This window comes from Panulirus ornatus, chromosome 63 (assembly GCF_036320965.1).
Source record: "Panulirus ornatus isolate Po-2019 chromosome 63, ASM3632096v1, whole genome shotgun sequence".
NCBI classification, from domain to species: domain Eukaryota; kingdom Metazoa; phylum Arthropoda; class Malacostraca; order Decapoda; family Palinuridae; genus Panulirus; species Panulirus ornatus.
The window spans coordinates 11,225,570-11,243,903 of NC_092286.1; the positions used below are offsets into that span (position 1 = coordinate 11,225,570).

Genomic DNA, 18,334 nt, shown 5'->3' on the forward strand with positions numbered 1-18,334 from the left:
AAATCAGGTTGGTCAGTGAACTCTTGGCGTCAGAGAAGGATTTCCAGTACCGCCAGACATAGATTTCCAGACCTGCAAAGTCCTGAAACGATTTTCAAGTGCCTGTTACCCAGTAGAAATGGCTTAGTATCTCTTACCTCAACGAATCCCATAATAAGTTGTTTAATTTCCATAGGCAACTAGTACTAAACTTGATGGTCTTGATGGTGCTCTGACCTTATACTATCTTGATAATCACACACACTATCGTTACATCAAAGCCAGTGTTCATAAAGGGAAAGACATAAGGAAAGAAATCAAAAGGTAATGGGCATTAAAAACTTGATACATCATCTTTTGGACAAGATCTTTCTCATGGTGAAGAAAGAGACGATGATATCAGTTGGGGGTTAGAGATGTTGGTCCCTCTCTCTGCTGGTTTCGATCGGGATCAGAGTATTAGACCTATCCCCAATGAAAGCTCATTACTTGGTCAATTTTAGGTGCGAAGTCTTATGATTTCTCTCCTCGTTGGTTCGTAGGACAAATGATAACCGTAGAGATATGTTTAATCTAACAGTGTCCTTCAAACACTAAGGCTTTTCCATTTCTATCTATTTTTGTCTTTCCTATTTTCACCCGTCTCTTTCTTTTCATGGTTCCTGAAGTCCTACCCTTTTTCATATATATATATATATATATATATATATATATATATATATATATATATATATATATATATATATATATATATATATATATGTATATATATATATATATATATATATATATATATATATATATATATATATATATATATATATATATATATATATATATATATAGGTCTATACAAATTGGATAGCTTTATCATTGATGAAATTTGTAAACAATTCCCCTTCTTGTCCACATGACAAGTTCATGATTCGCTCGTTGTCTGTCACGGACAATCGCGTGTTTACCAAATGGCGTCCTAGCTACGTCTCTTCGTTGTATATCAACTGACTGTTATATTTCTCTCTTGTATCTCCCCTAATGATGTGATTATTACACGAAAGTGCACTTGGGAACTTATCGTGTTTCATTTTCCCCGTGGACTCATAAGAATATACTTGATCACGCGCAAAACTTGTAATCCTTTCCAATATATATATAAATATAAATAAATATATATATATATATATATATATATATATATATATATATATATATATATATATATATATATATATATATATATATATATATATATATATATATATATATATATATATATATATATATATATATATATATATATATATATATGGATCATAGGGTGGGGGAGGGGGCGAAAATTTTGGGAGCCTTGAAAAATGTGTGGAAGTCGAGAACATTATCTCGGAAAGCAAAAATGGGTATGTTTGAAGGAATAGTGGTTCCAACAATGTTGTATGGTTGCGAGGCGTGGGCTATGGATAGAGTTGTGCGCAGGAGGATGGATGTGCTGGAAATGAGATGTTTGAGGACAATGTGTGGTGTGAGGTGGTTTGATCGAGTAAGTAACGTAAGGGTAAGAGAGATGTGTGGAAATAAAAAGAGCGTGGTTGAGAGAGCAGAAGAGGGTGTTTTGAAATGGTTTGGGCACATGGAGAGAATGAGTGAGGAAAGATTGACCAAGAGGATATATGTGTCGGAGTTGGAGGGAACGAGGAGAAGAGGGAGACCAAATTGGAGGTGGAAAGATGGAGTGAAAAAGATTTTGTGTGATCGGGGCCTGAACATGCAGGAGGGTGAAAGGAGGGCAAGGAATAGAGTGAATTGGAGCGATGTGGTATACAGGGGTTGACGTGCTGTCAGTGGATTGAATCAAGGCATGTGAAGCGTCTGGGGTAAACCATGGAAAGCTGTGTAGGTATGTATATTTGCGTGTGTGGACGTGTGTATGTACATGTGTATGGGGGGGGGGGGGGTTGGGCCATTTCTTTCGTCTGTTTCCTTGCGCTACCTCGCAAACGCGGGAGACAGCGACAAAGTATAAAAAAAAAAAAAAAAAAAAAAAAAAAAAAAATATATATATATATATATATATATATATATATATATATATATATATATATATATATATATATATATATATATATATATATATATATATATATATATATCTGCTGATGTAATCCTTATTCTTGTCATACCCCGTCTTCTCAGCCATCCGCACCCATGTCATTCCCAAACCAACTTGCAGAATTCTTCTGTAAATACTTCGTATGCTCTTGTGGGCCTCCGACGCTTGAGAGTGTAAACATAGCCAACAACAACCGGTGTAGTTAAGAAAAATTCTACTTATGACTACCTCATGGTACAGCTGGGAAGGACTTATATGATAAAAACAATTGATACTCGACTCTAGGAGACTTAAGAAAACAGGTACCCAATACATCACATTGTTCTGCCGTATGGAAGCGTCTTTGGCTAAAATCAAGTAAGAGTATATCAAAATAATCACAGTTCTTTATCAAGAAACACATACGTGCCTTAAGCATGGCGTCAAGACACATCACTAAAGTATTTCATGTCCCTTCTGTATAATTCAAGGTGGTATATGCTAATAAAAACATGACTGATTACAGAAAATAACTGAACGTCCCATGAATCTGATTGTTGGCGAAATGTCTTTTTGTCCAGAAATAGATTATTTTAGTTTACTGGTATGAATTGAGATGTATGTAACGCCTTCATTGCTCTAGAGAGAGAGAGAGAGAGAGAGAGAGAGAGAGAGAGAGAGAGAGAGAGAGAGAGAGAGAGAGAGAGAGAGAGAGAGTTACTTCACAAGGCTATGGACTCAGTGAGGAAATGTTCGATCATTTTGTTTTAGAATCACAAAACGTTTGGCTCAAGGACAGATGGGCTGTATTGCAAAGAAGTCTTCACTATCAAATTTTTTTTAAGATGATCTACAGTTGTTGTGTAAATCATATGATAACTCATGTGTCCAGATGTTTGTCCATCCTCATAATGCAATTCCTGCTTATAGCAGTACCTCATGGCCATATTTGCCCAGTCAAAACCTTAGAACAACAGCTCAAAAGCAACGTAAACTTGACAAAGTCAAAGATAGAAAGCAATTAGCAGTTAACCTTTTACAGAAAACCTCACGCACATTGGCCTGTTGATTTAACTGCTGGATGCAAAAGTAAAATCCAACGTGTTCCACTCCACCGAGGTCCCTGAGTGCAGATTTCAGGCCACTCAGTTCCATTACACTGAGTTCTACACCGTCAGGAGGTCCAGCAACACACTGTGATGTGATCCAGCACGATCCACGAAGCGCTGTAAGTCTCTGGACATCATTTTCGTTGGAGGATAAATCCAAAAAAAAAAAAGATTCTTCCATAACGTCAAACTTTCTCTAACGTCAACCCATAGATTAGAAAATGTATCTTCCATCAACTTTCGCCCAAGGTGTTCCATGACTTTCCGATGTTTCGTCAGCAGCTCCTACGGCGGGACTTTCCAGGCTAACAAACTCCATGACGCCAAGTTCTATCGTAAGAATGGCCCGGGGCTCCTTGCTCCTGGAGTCTTTGACGTCAAGAACTTGAAGAGCAAGTTTCTTTATTTACCAAGTTTCACACCCGAATTTCCAGGACGGCGACTGTTTTCCAGGACCAGAATTCCCTGAAGACTTCAAGCTACAGTCCTGAAGGGTTTTCTCGAAAGCAGTTAGGTTCGAGGTTAAAGAAGTTTGAATGCGAAAATCTTGTCGCAAACCAGAAAGTTCTACTAATCTCTCCTTCAAGTTTAGGTTCCTTACTAAGCCTATTCAAAGATAGCAAGTTCTAAGATCTAAAGTACCTAAGTTCCTTGCTTAGAAAACCTCAGCTATTCCTATTATTTCCACACCATTAGCGTCTTTGTTTTGGAAGTTTTTTTCTTTTTGCATCAGGCAGGCACCCGTACAGCATGTGCCCCACAGTGTCATGGTCGATCATTCCCTCCTCCACTAAGGCCCAAGCCAGCAGACCTCGCCCGCCTCCTCTTCTTGCAGGTCGGTCCACTAAGAGTTCCTTAACACCTGCCTGGCAAGCCCAGGAGGCACTGTACTTCCCAGTGAGCACAGGGTAAACCCGGGAGTGACTAGGCACTGGCCATGAGTCTTACGTCAATATTGGGTCGTCCGAGAAAAAGATTTGCTTCCAGTCAACTTCTCCTCCTCCTCCTCCTCTTCAAGGGCTGCTGCAGTCGACTCTCTGGTCTTTAAAGAAGAAGAATTCGGCACGCACGCAAACGCAAAGCACAACAGCGTTTCTCTCTTTTCTTAGTGTATATTTATCTTCTTGTACTTCCCTATTGCTAAAGTGGTTAATGATCAAACATTGAGCTACATATGAAGGATAGATAGGTTAGAGGTAATTATATCCATGCTCCCATGTACTTTATACGTATGTACTTCCAGTGCGTACTTTCATTCTTTTTTCATACCCATATCCATATTTAATGCTCATATTTCCAACCTCTTTCAACAAATCTAAAGATCCTTAAGGTGTGCTCCGTGCCAGACCAATGGTTACTACTGGAAACTCTTTACTTGGAGTGCTGGATGATTGTAGGGATACTATATATGCCACAGGAAGAGCTAATGTGTGAAGCACCAAACATGGAAGGGAAAGTTTGTAGAAAACTGGTACCCATAAATCAAAACGAAAGGTGAAGTAAATGCACCGAGAACAGAAGGTGTGAGGACAAACCAAAGGGAGGATTCTAGTGAGGCAGGAAGGGTAGGTCTTCTGTATAGGGAAAACTGACTTACATTTAGAGAAAGTCAGGCATGAACGTGTTGCATCTCCAGCATGTGTGGTTATGGAACTTTGTCCTGCACATCGAACATATATGATACTAATTATAAAGCAAATTCAAGGAGGTAATATAGCAATATCATAATACGATTCAAGGAGGTGTGGTTATGGAACTTTGTGCTGCACATCGAACATATATGATACTAATTAGAAAGCAAATTCAAGGAGGTAATATAGAAATATCATGATACAGTAATAACTTGAAAAGTGAAACATTAAAGTATACATATATATATATATATATATATATATATATATATATATATATATATATATATATATATATATATATATATATATATATATATATATATATATATATATATATATATATATATATATATATATGTATATATATATATATATATATATATATTCTCCACGTTGTTTCCAAGAAAACACCCTGATGATGATAAACTACACTTCTTGGAAACTAAATTTTATTGTTCCTAGGAGGTTTTGCCACATCACACTCCCCCCTTAAGTGAGGGTAAACAACGACATATTGGGCGAGAAAATACATACATGTTGATGCAACTTAGTCCAAGATTAGCACATGAACTTGAGGAAACCCTGTGTGTCTCTCTGGTCGTTGATGTGGTGAGTTACTTCGTCTTCAGGCTTATCTACCGCCAAGATCAATTTGGCCATTAAGGACGAGTCTAAACTACTCTTCGGAAACGGGTTGAAAAAATTGTCTTCAGGGGTTCAGTGTGATTATAGGATCATAAACGTTCAAATCCTTGCCTGATGCTACCAGAACCGAAGGATGAAGACGGATGGTTATCTTACCAAACCCTCATCCTTATTATATACCATACCACTGTAAGAGAACAGTCCATCTAAATGATTTGAATTCGGTATGGAGCTCCTATTTTATTGTGATCATCAGTTCTTCGAACAAACTGGCAAATGGTGAAATCTATTGTATGATTATGATCCATGGCATAACAGGAAACATAACATGACAGGAAACGGTATTGTTCTAAATTTCTGCATGACTTTTCATCCATTTTCATAAGCACTTTGGCCTTATTATCTTCTTCGTCAGTATAGTCAGTATATGACGTACCTGAAAATCATATATATATATATATATATATATATATATATATATATATATATATATATATATATATATATATATATATATATATATATATATATATATATATGTGTGTGTGTGTGTGTGTGTGTGATATTCAGGTACGTCATATGCTGACGAAGAAGATAGGAGATAGGGGAGAAAGAATACTTCCCACGTATTCCCTGCGTGTCGTAGAAAGCGACTAAAAGGGGAGGGAGCGGGGGGCTGGAAATCCTCCCCTCCCGTTTATAATTTTCCAAAAGAAGGGACGGAGAGGCGGGCCAAGTGAGGATTTACTCTGTAAGGCTCACTCCTCTGTTCTGAATGTTACCTCGCTAATGCGAGATAAGGCGAATATGTGAGTATATATATATATATATATATATATATATATATATATATATATATATATATATATATATATATATATATATAAATATATATATATATATATATATATATATATATATATATATATATATATATATATATATATATATATATATATATATATATATATATATATATATATATATATATATATATATATATATATATATATATATATATATATATATATATATATATATATATATATATATATATATATATATATTCCTCTCTTTCAGTGTTAGTACCAAAAGATCATTAAGGGCCTGTTATGGTCCGCATCTGTTTGAGGAACAATAGATTCAAATGCCCAGAAAAGTTTGTCTGCAGGAGGTGGTGGAAAGGTGACGTAAAAAGAGAATAAAGAGGTTACAGAAACAACTCCCTTTCTGAGTGACTCCATTGGAGAGGTTGAGGGTTTGTGAATGACTATAGCTTGGCGGCCAACTTTGGAATTGGCCAACCCCTTTTTTTTTGGTCACTGTTGTGGAGAATGGCGTCATGCATCTTTTGAGTGAGGGTGTGTTGCGAGAGACGGTGGCAAAGGCTTTATTGTTGTCTATTGCTACTAGTACTGTGCGGGAGGGGGGCTATGGTTAACTGAAGCCCTCTAGAATGTATTGTGTAAAATCTGTGCGTAATGTTGGGTGTGGAGTGACCAGTTCTAAGGCCATGTTGTATGGGTGGGAGTAGACCCATTTTACTTGATTCTGTTAGGACCAGTTTCACAAGCGTTTGGATACTGATGGCAGAAGTAATATAGGGAGGTAGGAGGATGGAGAGTAGGTTGTTTTGGAGGGTTTTAGGATAACTGACAGGCTTCCAGATGTCGGAGGTTTCGTTGTGAAGCCATGAATGGTTGAAGATATCTGTATGTGTCTGGACTGCAACTGGACAAAAAAATATTCTATATGATGTTTGATATGCTATCAGGGCCTATTGTAAAAGAGTTCTTTTAATACCTAATTGCACTGCATGTGTCAGTGGGAGTGAATGAGCGGTTGATACTGGATGGATTCTGCGTAGATTTCTTTAGAGGGTGTGGTTGGTATGTGGCTAATAAATTTAGAGTTGTGTTTCATGATTATGTCTGTGTGATCTATTAGGAAAGGACCTTCAATGCATTGGGTCAAAATCGCTACATGCGTGGTGGGGAAAAGGGAGCTGGGTTGGTGCGTTGAGTGTGGGTCATCTTCAATATGCGCAAGGGTTGGTTGCTGTGGAATTTTCTGTTTGTATTGGAGAAGGGTTACCAGCATAAGGTCTACCTTTCAGTGATTAGTTTAGAGATGGTGTTAATCAGGGTTTAGATTTGCTCCCAAACTTTTTCTAAATAATGGCGTGTAGTTTGATCTAAGCTTTGTTTCATTATATTTTGAAACTTGTAACCTATCGAGAGATATTTTGGCGGTGTTTACTTCTATATCCTTGCGGTACACATATGTGGTAATTCAATGGGGAAAAAAAAAGAGTCATAAATTGAAAAATTCATTGCGTTACGAGGTCTGAAATGGCGGTTGTTGAAGATAAGATATCTTTAGTTTCCCTTATAACGTTACATTATGTAAAATCTGATCGCATCTGACCATATAACCAAGATGCATTGAGGTTGATCAAAGAGTGTTACCTGGCGTTTATATGTTGACTTTTCTGATTCTGTAACGAAAGTTCATTGAACTTTTGTTTGTTACGACGAAAAAGGCTTCTTAATTCTAATAATGAAGACATTAAATGGCAAATGGTCAGTACCTTTTTTTGTACCTTTTTTTCCCTAAAACTACTTTATTTTGTGGTATCGTGAAAGTAAATACAAGTAGTGATTATTGAGAGGAATAGTTAACTTGTACAAGTATTAATCATTAAGAAGAAAAGTCATTACCGCAGTAAGATGTAGAACTTGTTAGAACGAATATTTCAAATGATATAAATCATGAGTGAGCGTTTAATTTCATGCATGACATTTTCATTTGGCATTTGTTAAACGAATTTAGGTATTTCGTTTGCAGGTAAATATAAAGCGTCGCCTACAGTGTAGTTGAGTGATGAGGAACGCGATAAGAATGGGTGGAAATATTTGTTTTGGGAAATATCAGCAATACAACCCGTAACGAGAAGCCATTATCAGGACAAGTTACAAGTAACAAGCTTGGTCACATTCCACATTGAACTTCTCCTTCACCTAATGTAAATATCAAACTAGAGTTATGGGTCTCATATCATTAAATGTTGGTAAATAGTTGTGAAAAGTATTATGGCATAAAGTGGATGTGTCTTCAGGTTATGTGTCTGATTAAATTTCCAAGTTAATCCTTTCAGTTAAGAGAACTTATTTGTATATCAAATGCTATGGAAGGGCTGTGTGACGTTTCGTGGGTACATGAATTAAGAGTTTTCAAGTGGTAACCAAAGCTACGTTGAAGGTTAAGGCATGAACCCTCCCAAAGACGAAGGACAAGAGACGAACTAAGACGAACGAACAACGGACGAATGAAGTCGAGCAGACAACGGACGAAGGAAGACAACGGTCAGCGGACAAACGAAGACAACAGACGGACAACGGATGAACGAAGACGAACGGTCAACGGACGAAGGAAGACAACGAACAAAGGACGAACGAAGACAACGGACAACGGACGGACGAACAAAGACGAACGGACGGTCAGCGTACGGACAAAGACATCGAACAAAGCGAGACCCACCCCTTCAGGTACGACGCGCCAGGCTTCGAAAAAATCATGAAAAGGAAGTATGGCAAAATGCACTACCTTGCCGAGGTGTATGACCTGATTAAGAGGCGGGTGATATGGACGAAAATAACTTTCCCTTCGACTGTTCTGGTTGGCAGAATGCTCAAAATCAATTGAGCGAGCTGACGCGAGTATTGTTTTAAATCCTTATATAGCTCTCTGATGATTTGCAAAGGCTAGCGAACACTCGTGGGTGATGATGTATGTTGAGTGATGACAGGTGATGTCTTATGTATCGACATCCGTGTGTGATGAGCAGTGAGGCAAAACAGCTCTCGATAACTGATGATGAATCTCATTTCCAGTGGGTGATGATACATATCCAGTGGTGATCAGGACTGATGAAACACACGAGATTAATTCCCCCCTCCACCCCTTTTTTTTTGGCGTTGGTGGCTCCAGCCACGGACACAAGTCCACATCGAGGCCGGACCTTAATTGAGAGGATTAAGAGAGAGAGAGAGAGAGAGAGAGAGAGAGAGAGAGAGAGAGAGAGAGAGAGAGAGAGAGAGAGAGAGAGAGAGAGAGAGAGAGAGAGAGAGAGAGAGAGAGAGAGAGAGAGATGGGGGGGGGAGGGAAAGAAGAGACAAGAGAAAGCAATTTACGAATTTTGGAAGAGGTGGAAAACCTTGTCTTATAATAGTCTCTCACAAATGGTTCACATATCTAATGGCTGTTGACAATAGTGAAGTCACTCATCCGTCTTAGTAGAGCAAGAAATATACTTCTGTTAACACACCAAAGCCGCTGGCCAAATTGCTGCCATGGAAACAAACCACGGACGCAAGTTTTCTCGTAATTCTAAGCATCATTAGGAAACTCGCCTTTAGGCTTCCGTTACGTCATTGCTGGGAATAAAACCCACAAGCTCATCGTTCCAGGAAGGTTCTTCCCCTACTTATCCAAGCACAAAAGAGTAAATTCAGTCTTGCAGTGCCGTTGAATCCAGTCATTCTCATACAACCTCTCGGAACCTTACCCCTCTAGCCTCAGACGTCTGCATCATGGGTATTTCTGAGAAGGAGTTCTTCTGCAACACCGGGAATACTCTATACAAGATCTATAAGGTTATGCAAACACCCTTTCCATGATAATGAACCCCTGGAAGTCCCCACTCGCGGTCCAGAAGCTGATGACTTCCAGCCTTGAGTGTCTCTTTCTGATTATCTTTTTTTTTCTTTTCCTTCCTGGAATGTTTTGTGGAAGAGTGACTAGGCTGCTTTGTTGATTGTGTCTTGGAGATTTGGTAGTGTCTCTCCCTTTTTTTTTCTCTCCTCAACTTCTTATTAATGAGATTTTTTTTTCATAGCTTTTTCTACATTTCATCTCCGATGATTACACTTTTGGAGGTTATAGAACAAGATTTACGCATTTATAGCATTTGAAAACCCATACCAAAATAGGATTACGTAGGTTTAAGAAGTGGGATCGAAATGCTGGCGAATAGGATTACGTGGGTTTAAGAAGTAGGATCGAAATGCTGGCGAACAGGTTTCGTGAGAACCCTCAACTTAACCGTAAAAGCAATGCAATTAAACGCACTGACCCGTACAAGGTGAGAATAGTCACACAAATGATGTGTCGTTTCAATGGGCCAGCGGTGTAAAATGGGATCATGATGTGGCGATTATATTAGCTGAGTAATGCATTAAGGAACACACACACACACACACAACTTTCAGATGGTCAACCTGACCTTGCAGAAGGCTGCACGATCGTCACACTTACTGACATACATGTATTGAGGGTGTACATATGACTGATGGAGAATGAATATCAGCACACAGTTAACTGGTGTCTTAGATTTCCCGTTTCTCTCCTTTACTTTGCCGTTGCTCCTTTTTTTTTGTTTTTGTTTTGCTTTGCTATGTCTTTCTATCTTCCATGATACAGTTGTAGTTATATTTCCCATTCTTTCCTCACCTTCATTCTTCCTCTTCGTCGTGCGTTCACAGTTACAACGTCTATCCCATTTTCCCATTCTTATTGTAAATCCTCAACAATTGTCCCCTCAGATCTTAATATCCTTTTTCTTACTTTTGTTTTGAATTATTAATATCCACGTCGATGTTTTCTTCTCATTCTTTCTCATATTTCTTTTATCTATACATCTGTCACTCCCATATTCTTCTATAACTCTCTATTTTGTTTTGCTTTCTTTGTCTATAGATATCTCATTCCTCTCATTTCTGTACCTCATTTTTCCAAATTCTCCCTCTCCCGTTTATTCGTTTCTCTGTTCTCATGCAATTTTTTTTCCAGTCGCGTTTTCCCCAAACCGAGATTAAAGAAAAAAGAGAGAAACATTCCTCTTTTAACCTCTCTTTATCTTCGTCGGGTCGTAGATCCACTAGTGTTTATCCCCTACCTTGATTGCTCACTCCCTCTGTGTGCATTTCCTTCAGTAACCCTGGAGTTGTTTGCCGACGTGATGATGTTACGGCTTAACCTGTCTGGTATATAAGGTGGGAAGCAGCAAGCACCATCCGTCAGTAGTCGCCGTGACTGTTTATAGGAAAGCAACCTCAGCGTTACACTCGCTCAGCCAAGCAGCCATGGTGAGCTAACCAGGTCTAATTAATAAGACGATTCTCTTTTTTTCCACCCCCGCTGAGGGAGGCTGGTTTATTGCAGATAAATAGTTTATAGTTTTAAAGTACTAAATGGTTTTATAGCCACTAAGAGTTTACAGCCGTTGTGAATAGCATGTACTACTGACTTTACCCAGACATACGTTGCTTTGTCTGGGATTAGATCGGTGCGCGCGTCTATTCACACAGTTTACATCAAGACACATCTGTACATCACAGACACATTTGTACATCACAGACCACATACATCACCGTCATACTCAACGTAGCTGAGTGTGGAGGAGTATGTTAATAAAGCCTTGTACAGTGTTACAATATATATATATATATATATATATATATATATATATATATATATATATATATATATATATATATATATATATATATATATATATATATATATATATATATATATATATATATATATATATATATATATGACCCTGGCGGGGGATCGAGGGGAATCGAACCTCCGATAACAATGGAATTAATTGACTTCCTCAATCAATCTCTCTCTCTCTCTCTCCTTCCTTGACAGAAACCTTACGTCATCGCCGCCTTGGCTTCGGTCCTCGTCGTCGCCTACGTGAGCGAAGCCCATCACCTTGGCGGAGGAGGTGAGTGTCGGAGGAGGTGGATGCGAGTGGTGATGGTTACGTAAGGCTGAGTGTTAATATTGGTATGTGCGTGTGGTGTGTGAGACAGAGGGACGGGCGGGGTGACATGGAAGATATGGAGGAGGAGGGGAGGGAGAGTGTAAAGAAGGGAAAGACGAGTTGAGAAGAGGAGGGGGAGAGGGGAGGAGGAGGAGATGGTCTCTCTCTCTCTCTCTCTCTCTCTCTCTCTCTCTCTCTCTCTCTCTCTCTCTCTCTCTCTCTCTCTCTCTCTCTCTCTTACAGATTGTGTTTTCGTCTGTGAGGCGTTGAACCCACCATTAACACAGGAAAATTATATATATATATATATATATATATATATATATATATATATATATATATATATATATATATATATATATATAATATACTTTCCAACAAAAGGTTCATCTTAGATGCATCTCAGTGTGAAGAAAAAATGATTGTCTTAGATAAAGGCGAAAAGAAATTACAAACCAGTAGCTGAATGCATCAAGATAAATCATTTATCTGATAGATTTCCTGTAACATGCCAGTGTATGTGTTATCACTAACATTCTGTTAGTATGTAACTAATTTAGAGATATAGATAATCTGTATCTTTATATTCTACTAAGATTTTCAATCAAAGTGGAGATAACAGTCGTCCATGATTTCTATAATTGACTAATATTCTTTGTCTTTCTGTATGAAGACTCTAGGATTAATGATTATAAAGACTAATGTCCTGTTTTCTATCTCCAGGTGGAGGCGGAGGTGGATTTGGTGGTGGTGGTGGACTTGGCGGAGGCTTAGGTGGTGGGGGTGGATTTGGAGGAGGCGGTGGCGGTGGTGGCGGCGGCGGATTTGGAGGTGGATTTGGAGTAGGAGGAGGAGGAGGAGGAGGAGGAGGTGGTGGATTTGGAAGTGGCCATGGAAGTGGTGGATCTGATGGTGGTTTTGGAGGCGGTGATCATGGTAATACTGGAGGTTCTGGAGGTGGATTTGGAGGTGGAGGCGACGGTGGATATGGAAACGGTGGATCTGGTGGTGGATTTGGAGGTGGAGGCGACGGTGGACATGGAAACGGTGGATCTGGTGGTGGATTTGGAGGTGGAGGCGACGGTGGATATGGAAACGGTGGATCTGGTGGTGGTGTTGGAGGCGGTTTTGGAGGCGGTGAATCTGGCGGTGGTAATGTTGGTGGACATGGCAACGGTGGCTCTGGAGGTGGATTTGGAGGTGGCGTCGGTGGTGGTTCTGGTGGATCTGGTGGTGGTATTGGAGGCGGCGTTGGAGGTAAGTTATGATCACTGAATATTCTTGCACACATATTTTTTTTTCCCACCTAAAACATCATGAAAAAAAAAAGAATGTTTTTTTATGTTTAAAATTCTCTCTCTCTCTCTCTCTCTCTCTCTCTCTCTCTCTCTCTCTCTCTCTCTCTCTCTCTCTCTCTCTCTCTCTCTCTCTCTCTCTACTCCCCAAGAGAGACATCTAAACGACTCTTTGATCTACTTTGCAGGTGGCTATGGGAGATAGACACCAACCCTCTCCTCAACAGCCAATAAAGGATCATTGTTTGAAAATTGATAAACAGGTTGTTTGCTTGACCCTCACTGATCATGGTACATAAATCTAGTGGTGTAATTATGAAACGTGATGTGCAGTAAAATACTTGAATACTGTGACAAAAATACTGCACTGGCATGTATAAGTTATGGTGAAAATCATTATCCGTAAAGAAAATAACATAGTTACAGAGTTTGGTAGATGGATAGATAGATAGATAGATAGATAGATGTTCAAGAGATACATAGATAGACAGCATTCAAACAGATGAATAAAGAGAGATAGAAGAGCATAGAAATGGATAGTCAGACAGACATAGATAGACAGACAAACAGATAGATGGATGGATCGGAAAATAGATGGTTAGATAGACTTAATGATAGAGAGATAGATGGATAGAGAGATAGATAGACTGATAGATGGATAGAGAGATAGATAGACTGATAGATGACTAGCTACATGTTCTCTTTGGGTGTAGATGCACTGCATTTCCCTAAACCTTGTTGGTCATATAAAGAAAAATATTCTATGGCTCAGTGTCTCATGAATACCAACCTCAAAAAATGTAATATTCAGTGAAAAAAAAGAAAAAAGAATCAGAGAAAAACAAATGACACACGGTGCATATCCATAGGGTAGGTATATTTCGAAAATGTATTTCGAAAATCTGGGTCAAAAACTCAAGGCAGGGATTCGGTATTGTGGCGGAATTGAAATTTCCGAATGAGAAACACGATTTTTTTTCTTCAAAGTTTGATCACCAAAGGGAGAGCAGTGTGTGTGTGTGTGTGTGTGTATGAGAGAGAGAGAGAGAGAGAGAGAGAGAGAGAGAGAGAGAGAGAGAGAGAGAGAGAGAGAGAGAGAGAGAGAGAGAGAGAGAGAGAGGTAATAGGACATATGATTTTCCAAAAATCTTAGTACTGAAATATGACTGAAATTACGGGAATATTTTCGTGAATCTCACTTATTTTGTAAAAGATATTAAAAGCCTCTGGAATTAATAATGATAATGATAGTAATGATAATAATAATGATAATCATAATATTGATGAAAATAACCATACTACTGCTGCTACTTCTACCATTACTACGACTACTGCTAATTTATAATAATGATAATGATAATGATAATGATAATAATAATAATAATAATAATAATAATAATAATAATAATAATAATAATAATAATAATAATAATAACAATAATAATAATGATAACAATAATAATAACAATAATAATAATAATTATAATAATACTGATAATAATTATAATAATAATGATAATAACAACATTAATGATAATAATAATGATAATAGTAATTATAATAATGATAGTAATAATGATAATGATAATGATAATAATAATAATATGTAAAACAATTTTCATACACACATGATGTGAACCAAAAGTGAACAAGAGACCACCTATTTTCTTTTAACCAGGCTCTCGCTGAGGTTGCCAAAGAGCAGTGTAAGGTGCTGTTAATGGACAGGACCAGGGTATGTGTACCGTCCTGGGAAAAACATGGAAAGGTCTGTGTGGGGCCTGGATGTAGAAAGGGAGCTGTGGTTTCGGTGCATTACACATGACAGCTAGACACTAAGTGTCAAAAGATATGGCTATTCTTCGTCTGTTACTAGATCATATTATACAACACACACACACACACACACACACACACACACACAAACATATCCACCTAAGAGCCCAATACATTGCAGTTGCAGGAATGATACCATGAGCACAAACATCAGATCTGCGTCAGTAGTAATGGGACACCGGAGAACGGAATGTCTTGACGAGTCTTTACACACACACACACACACACACACACACACACACACACACACACACACACACACACACACACACTGTATATATGATAGAAATTCTGCAGTTCATTACTAGGGCTGTATTCACACGAAAACTACATTGCTATCTGAAATGTCATCCCCCATCACAAAATTAAACTATTCCTCCCTAGACACAAGAGTGTTGTTCATTGTGAGAGTTGTTTGCTCTTGAAAACGAAAGCACTTCACTTTGTTTATGGCTTTTGGATGCAGGATTGGGATTTCAGTGGTTGGTACATGGACGAGAGGGTGTTTTCGAAGTGGAAATATCATAAAGAAAATATCTTGATTATTTGTGTAAGAAGGGTTCATTCGAGTACTTGTATTAGAACGTAGGTAAATGTCATCAAAATACTTCTTTACCCTAAAGATTCAGTACAGTTTTCATAGTAAAACATTGTGTATAGAATATCTTGGCTAAGACTACACATTCTTAATTATGCAATTCAGTGATAGATACAAATCTGGCTTTGGATATGAATGGTTAAGCGGAGGAAATACGTGGAGCCTAAATCAGTTATCAGTGTTTACGGTTATCATACAGTAAACGGGAGATGGGATGATGCATTATCACTGAAGCCATACTGAAATAAAGGTTAACAAGATGAGACACAGAAATGCTTTTTAGGGGCAGTTAGGCCAGAGGGCTGGAGTGTCTATTAAGCATTGCTATAATGAGACCCTTTCATCTAGAACTTAAGAAAATGAATGAAGTAAATACAGTATATTTCATACATATGTTAGGTACGACGACGATGGTAGGTCTAGGTATTTAAAGATGATAATAAGAAAGGACAAGAAAGAGTGAGAGAAAAATAAAGGTTTTCGAATGTTGTAAGAAAGGGATGAAGAATGTAGGCTATGAGATTATAAGTAGAGCTTATTAGACGAGGAAGTGAGAAAAGACGCTAACTTCAATATCTGGGAAACAACTTTTTGTTTACATCCCATCCCTTACGTCTTTGATATACATTTTCATCCCCAAATAAGAACAGATAGAATATTTGGATAAACCACCCATAAAATGATATACTATTTATTTTCTATGTATTCATTTTCATCGAAAAAGAAAACGTCTTGTTGAAGGGTCACTTATGTAACTTTCAAAGCTTCGTACATGTGGATGTATTCATAAAAACTATGCGGTTTATTGCGCAATGCATGACTGTCCACACACTATCCCCAGGACTATTCACACTCTATCCCCAGGACTGCTCACACACCATCCCCAGGATCATTTCTATACAGATGTATCTTTAAGCAATAAGTAATAACAGAGGAGCAAAGAGAAAATGGAGAGGTTCGGTGACAACATATTAGTAAAAACTTATTAGATGTTGAGCTACTCTACGTTGTTAGATCTCTATCCATGATCATTATCTCCTTCTCTGTCTACACTGGGAAGATATACCATAGAAAAAAAATGTCATAGAGCAGACTGAAACATTTATGGATACAGCTAAGATAGGCTGAACACAAACATGTGAGTGATGGTTTTCTTGTTCCTGAAATAGGAAATCTTAGTTACACACACACATCTAATATATATATATATATGTATATATATATATATATATATATATATATATATATATATATATTCATTATTCCGCCTACTTATGTTTGAGATTGAACCCAAGACCATTTGATTGGGAACCAGTGAAACAAGAATGTTATACCATTCAAATGATCCTGGGTTCGATCCTAAGCACAAAGAGGTGAAATGGTGTATATCGGTTTTATATGTCAATCAAAGCTTACATATACGTATATCTCCTTTCAACAACAAGGATTCGAACCACGTCCCAACTGTATGGTAGCTGGGAACGCTATCCACTCGGCTATGCTGTCAGTAATAGTTAACGAACCCAGTTTCTACAAAAAAATGGGAAATGAATCTATGAATGAACTAGAACGTCTGCAACTTCAAAATGACGTACAAAAACTAAAGGAATGACCTCATAGGTGGCAAACGAATTCTAATATCGGTAAGTGCAAAGTTTGACATATCGGCAGCAAAAACGTACAAGCAAGTTACAGTATGACTTCTGTTGAACGACAAAAGGTAGATGAGGAAAAAGACTTCAGTGTGATAACCTCTGGTGACCTAAGACCAGGTAAGCAGTGCGCAGAAGCAGAGAAAAGAGCGAACAAAATTCTTGGATTCGTAGGGTAAGGCTTTTGAATTTAACCAAGTCCAGGAAAATCATCCTAAGTCTTTATAGTTTTCATTGGTTCGTCCCAATCTTGAACATGTGTTTAGATTAGGTCACCCTACTTGAAAAGAAATGACATAGACAATGGAGAGAGTGCAGTGCAGTGTACAGCTTGAGAAACAGATCCAACGAAAGCAGACTGAAAGACGTGAATCTATTTCGCTTAAAAAAAAGAGAAGGTTAAAAAGGGATCCAATGCAAATGTTCCAAAATATCATACGCTTTGAAGTTCTTAATCTATCAAGTTACTTAAGACTTGATTCGTTTGATTTGTCTCGCAGTAATGGATACAAAGCTCATGGGCAAACATTTTACCTCGAATGAAGAGAGGTCATTTTTCTTCAACAGGATTGATAACGTATGATACAATTTGCCGACTAGAATGTCTGAAAGCAGAACTATAGACACGTTTGAAAATAGACTTGATAACTATTTTCTCTGAA

General features: G+C 37.9%; 1 protein-coding gene across 3 annotated transcripts; it reads left to right on the forward strand.

Annotated features, from left to right (window-relative positions):
- The first annotated feature begins 11,459 nt into the window (after positions 1-11,459).
- LOC139746060 (uncharacterized) lies at positions 11,460-13,846 on the forward strand. 3 transcript variants are annotated; one of them, XM_071656896.1, is made up of 5 exons: positions 11,460-11,599; positions 12,174-12,252; positions 13,015-13,311; positions 13,363-13,548; positions 13,775-13,846. In XM_071656896.1, exons 1-5 carry the CDS (start codon positions 11,597-11,599, stop codon positions 13,789-13,791), a joined length of 582 nt encoding a protein of 193 aa, XP_071512997.1. In that variant the 5' UTR covers positions 11,460-11,596; the 3' UTR covers positions 13,792-13,846. The 3 variants fall into 3 exon arrangements, with proteins under 3 accessions (XP_071512997.1, XP_071512998.1, XP_071512996.1); XM_071656897.1 differs by having other exon boundaries at positions 13,015-13,260; XM_071656895.1 differs by having other exon boundaries at positions 11,468-11,599; positions 13,015-13,548.
- The last annotated feature ends 4,488 nt before the right edge of the window (positions 13,847-18,334 follow it).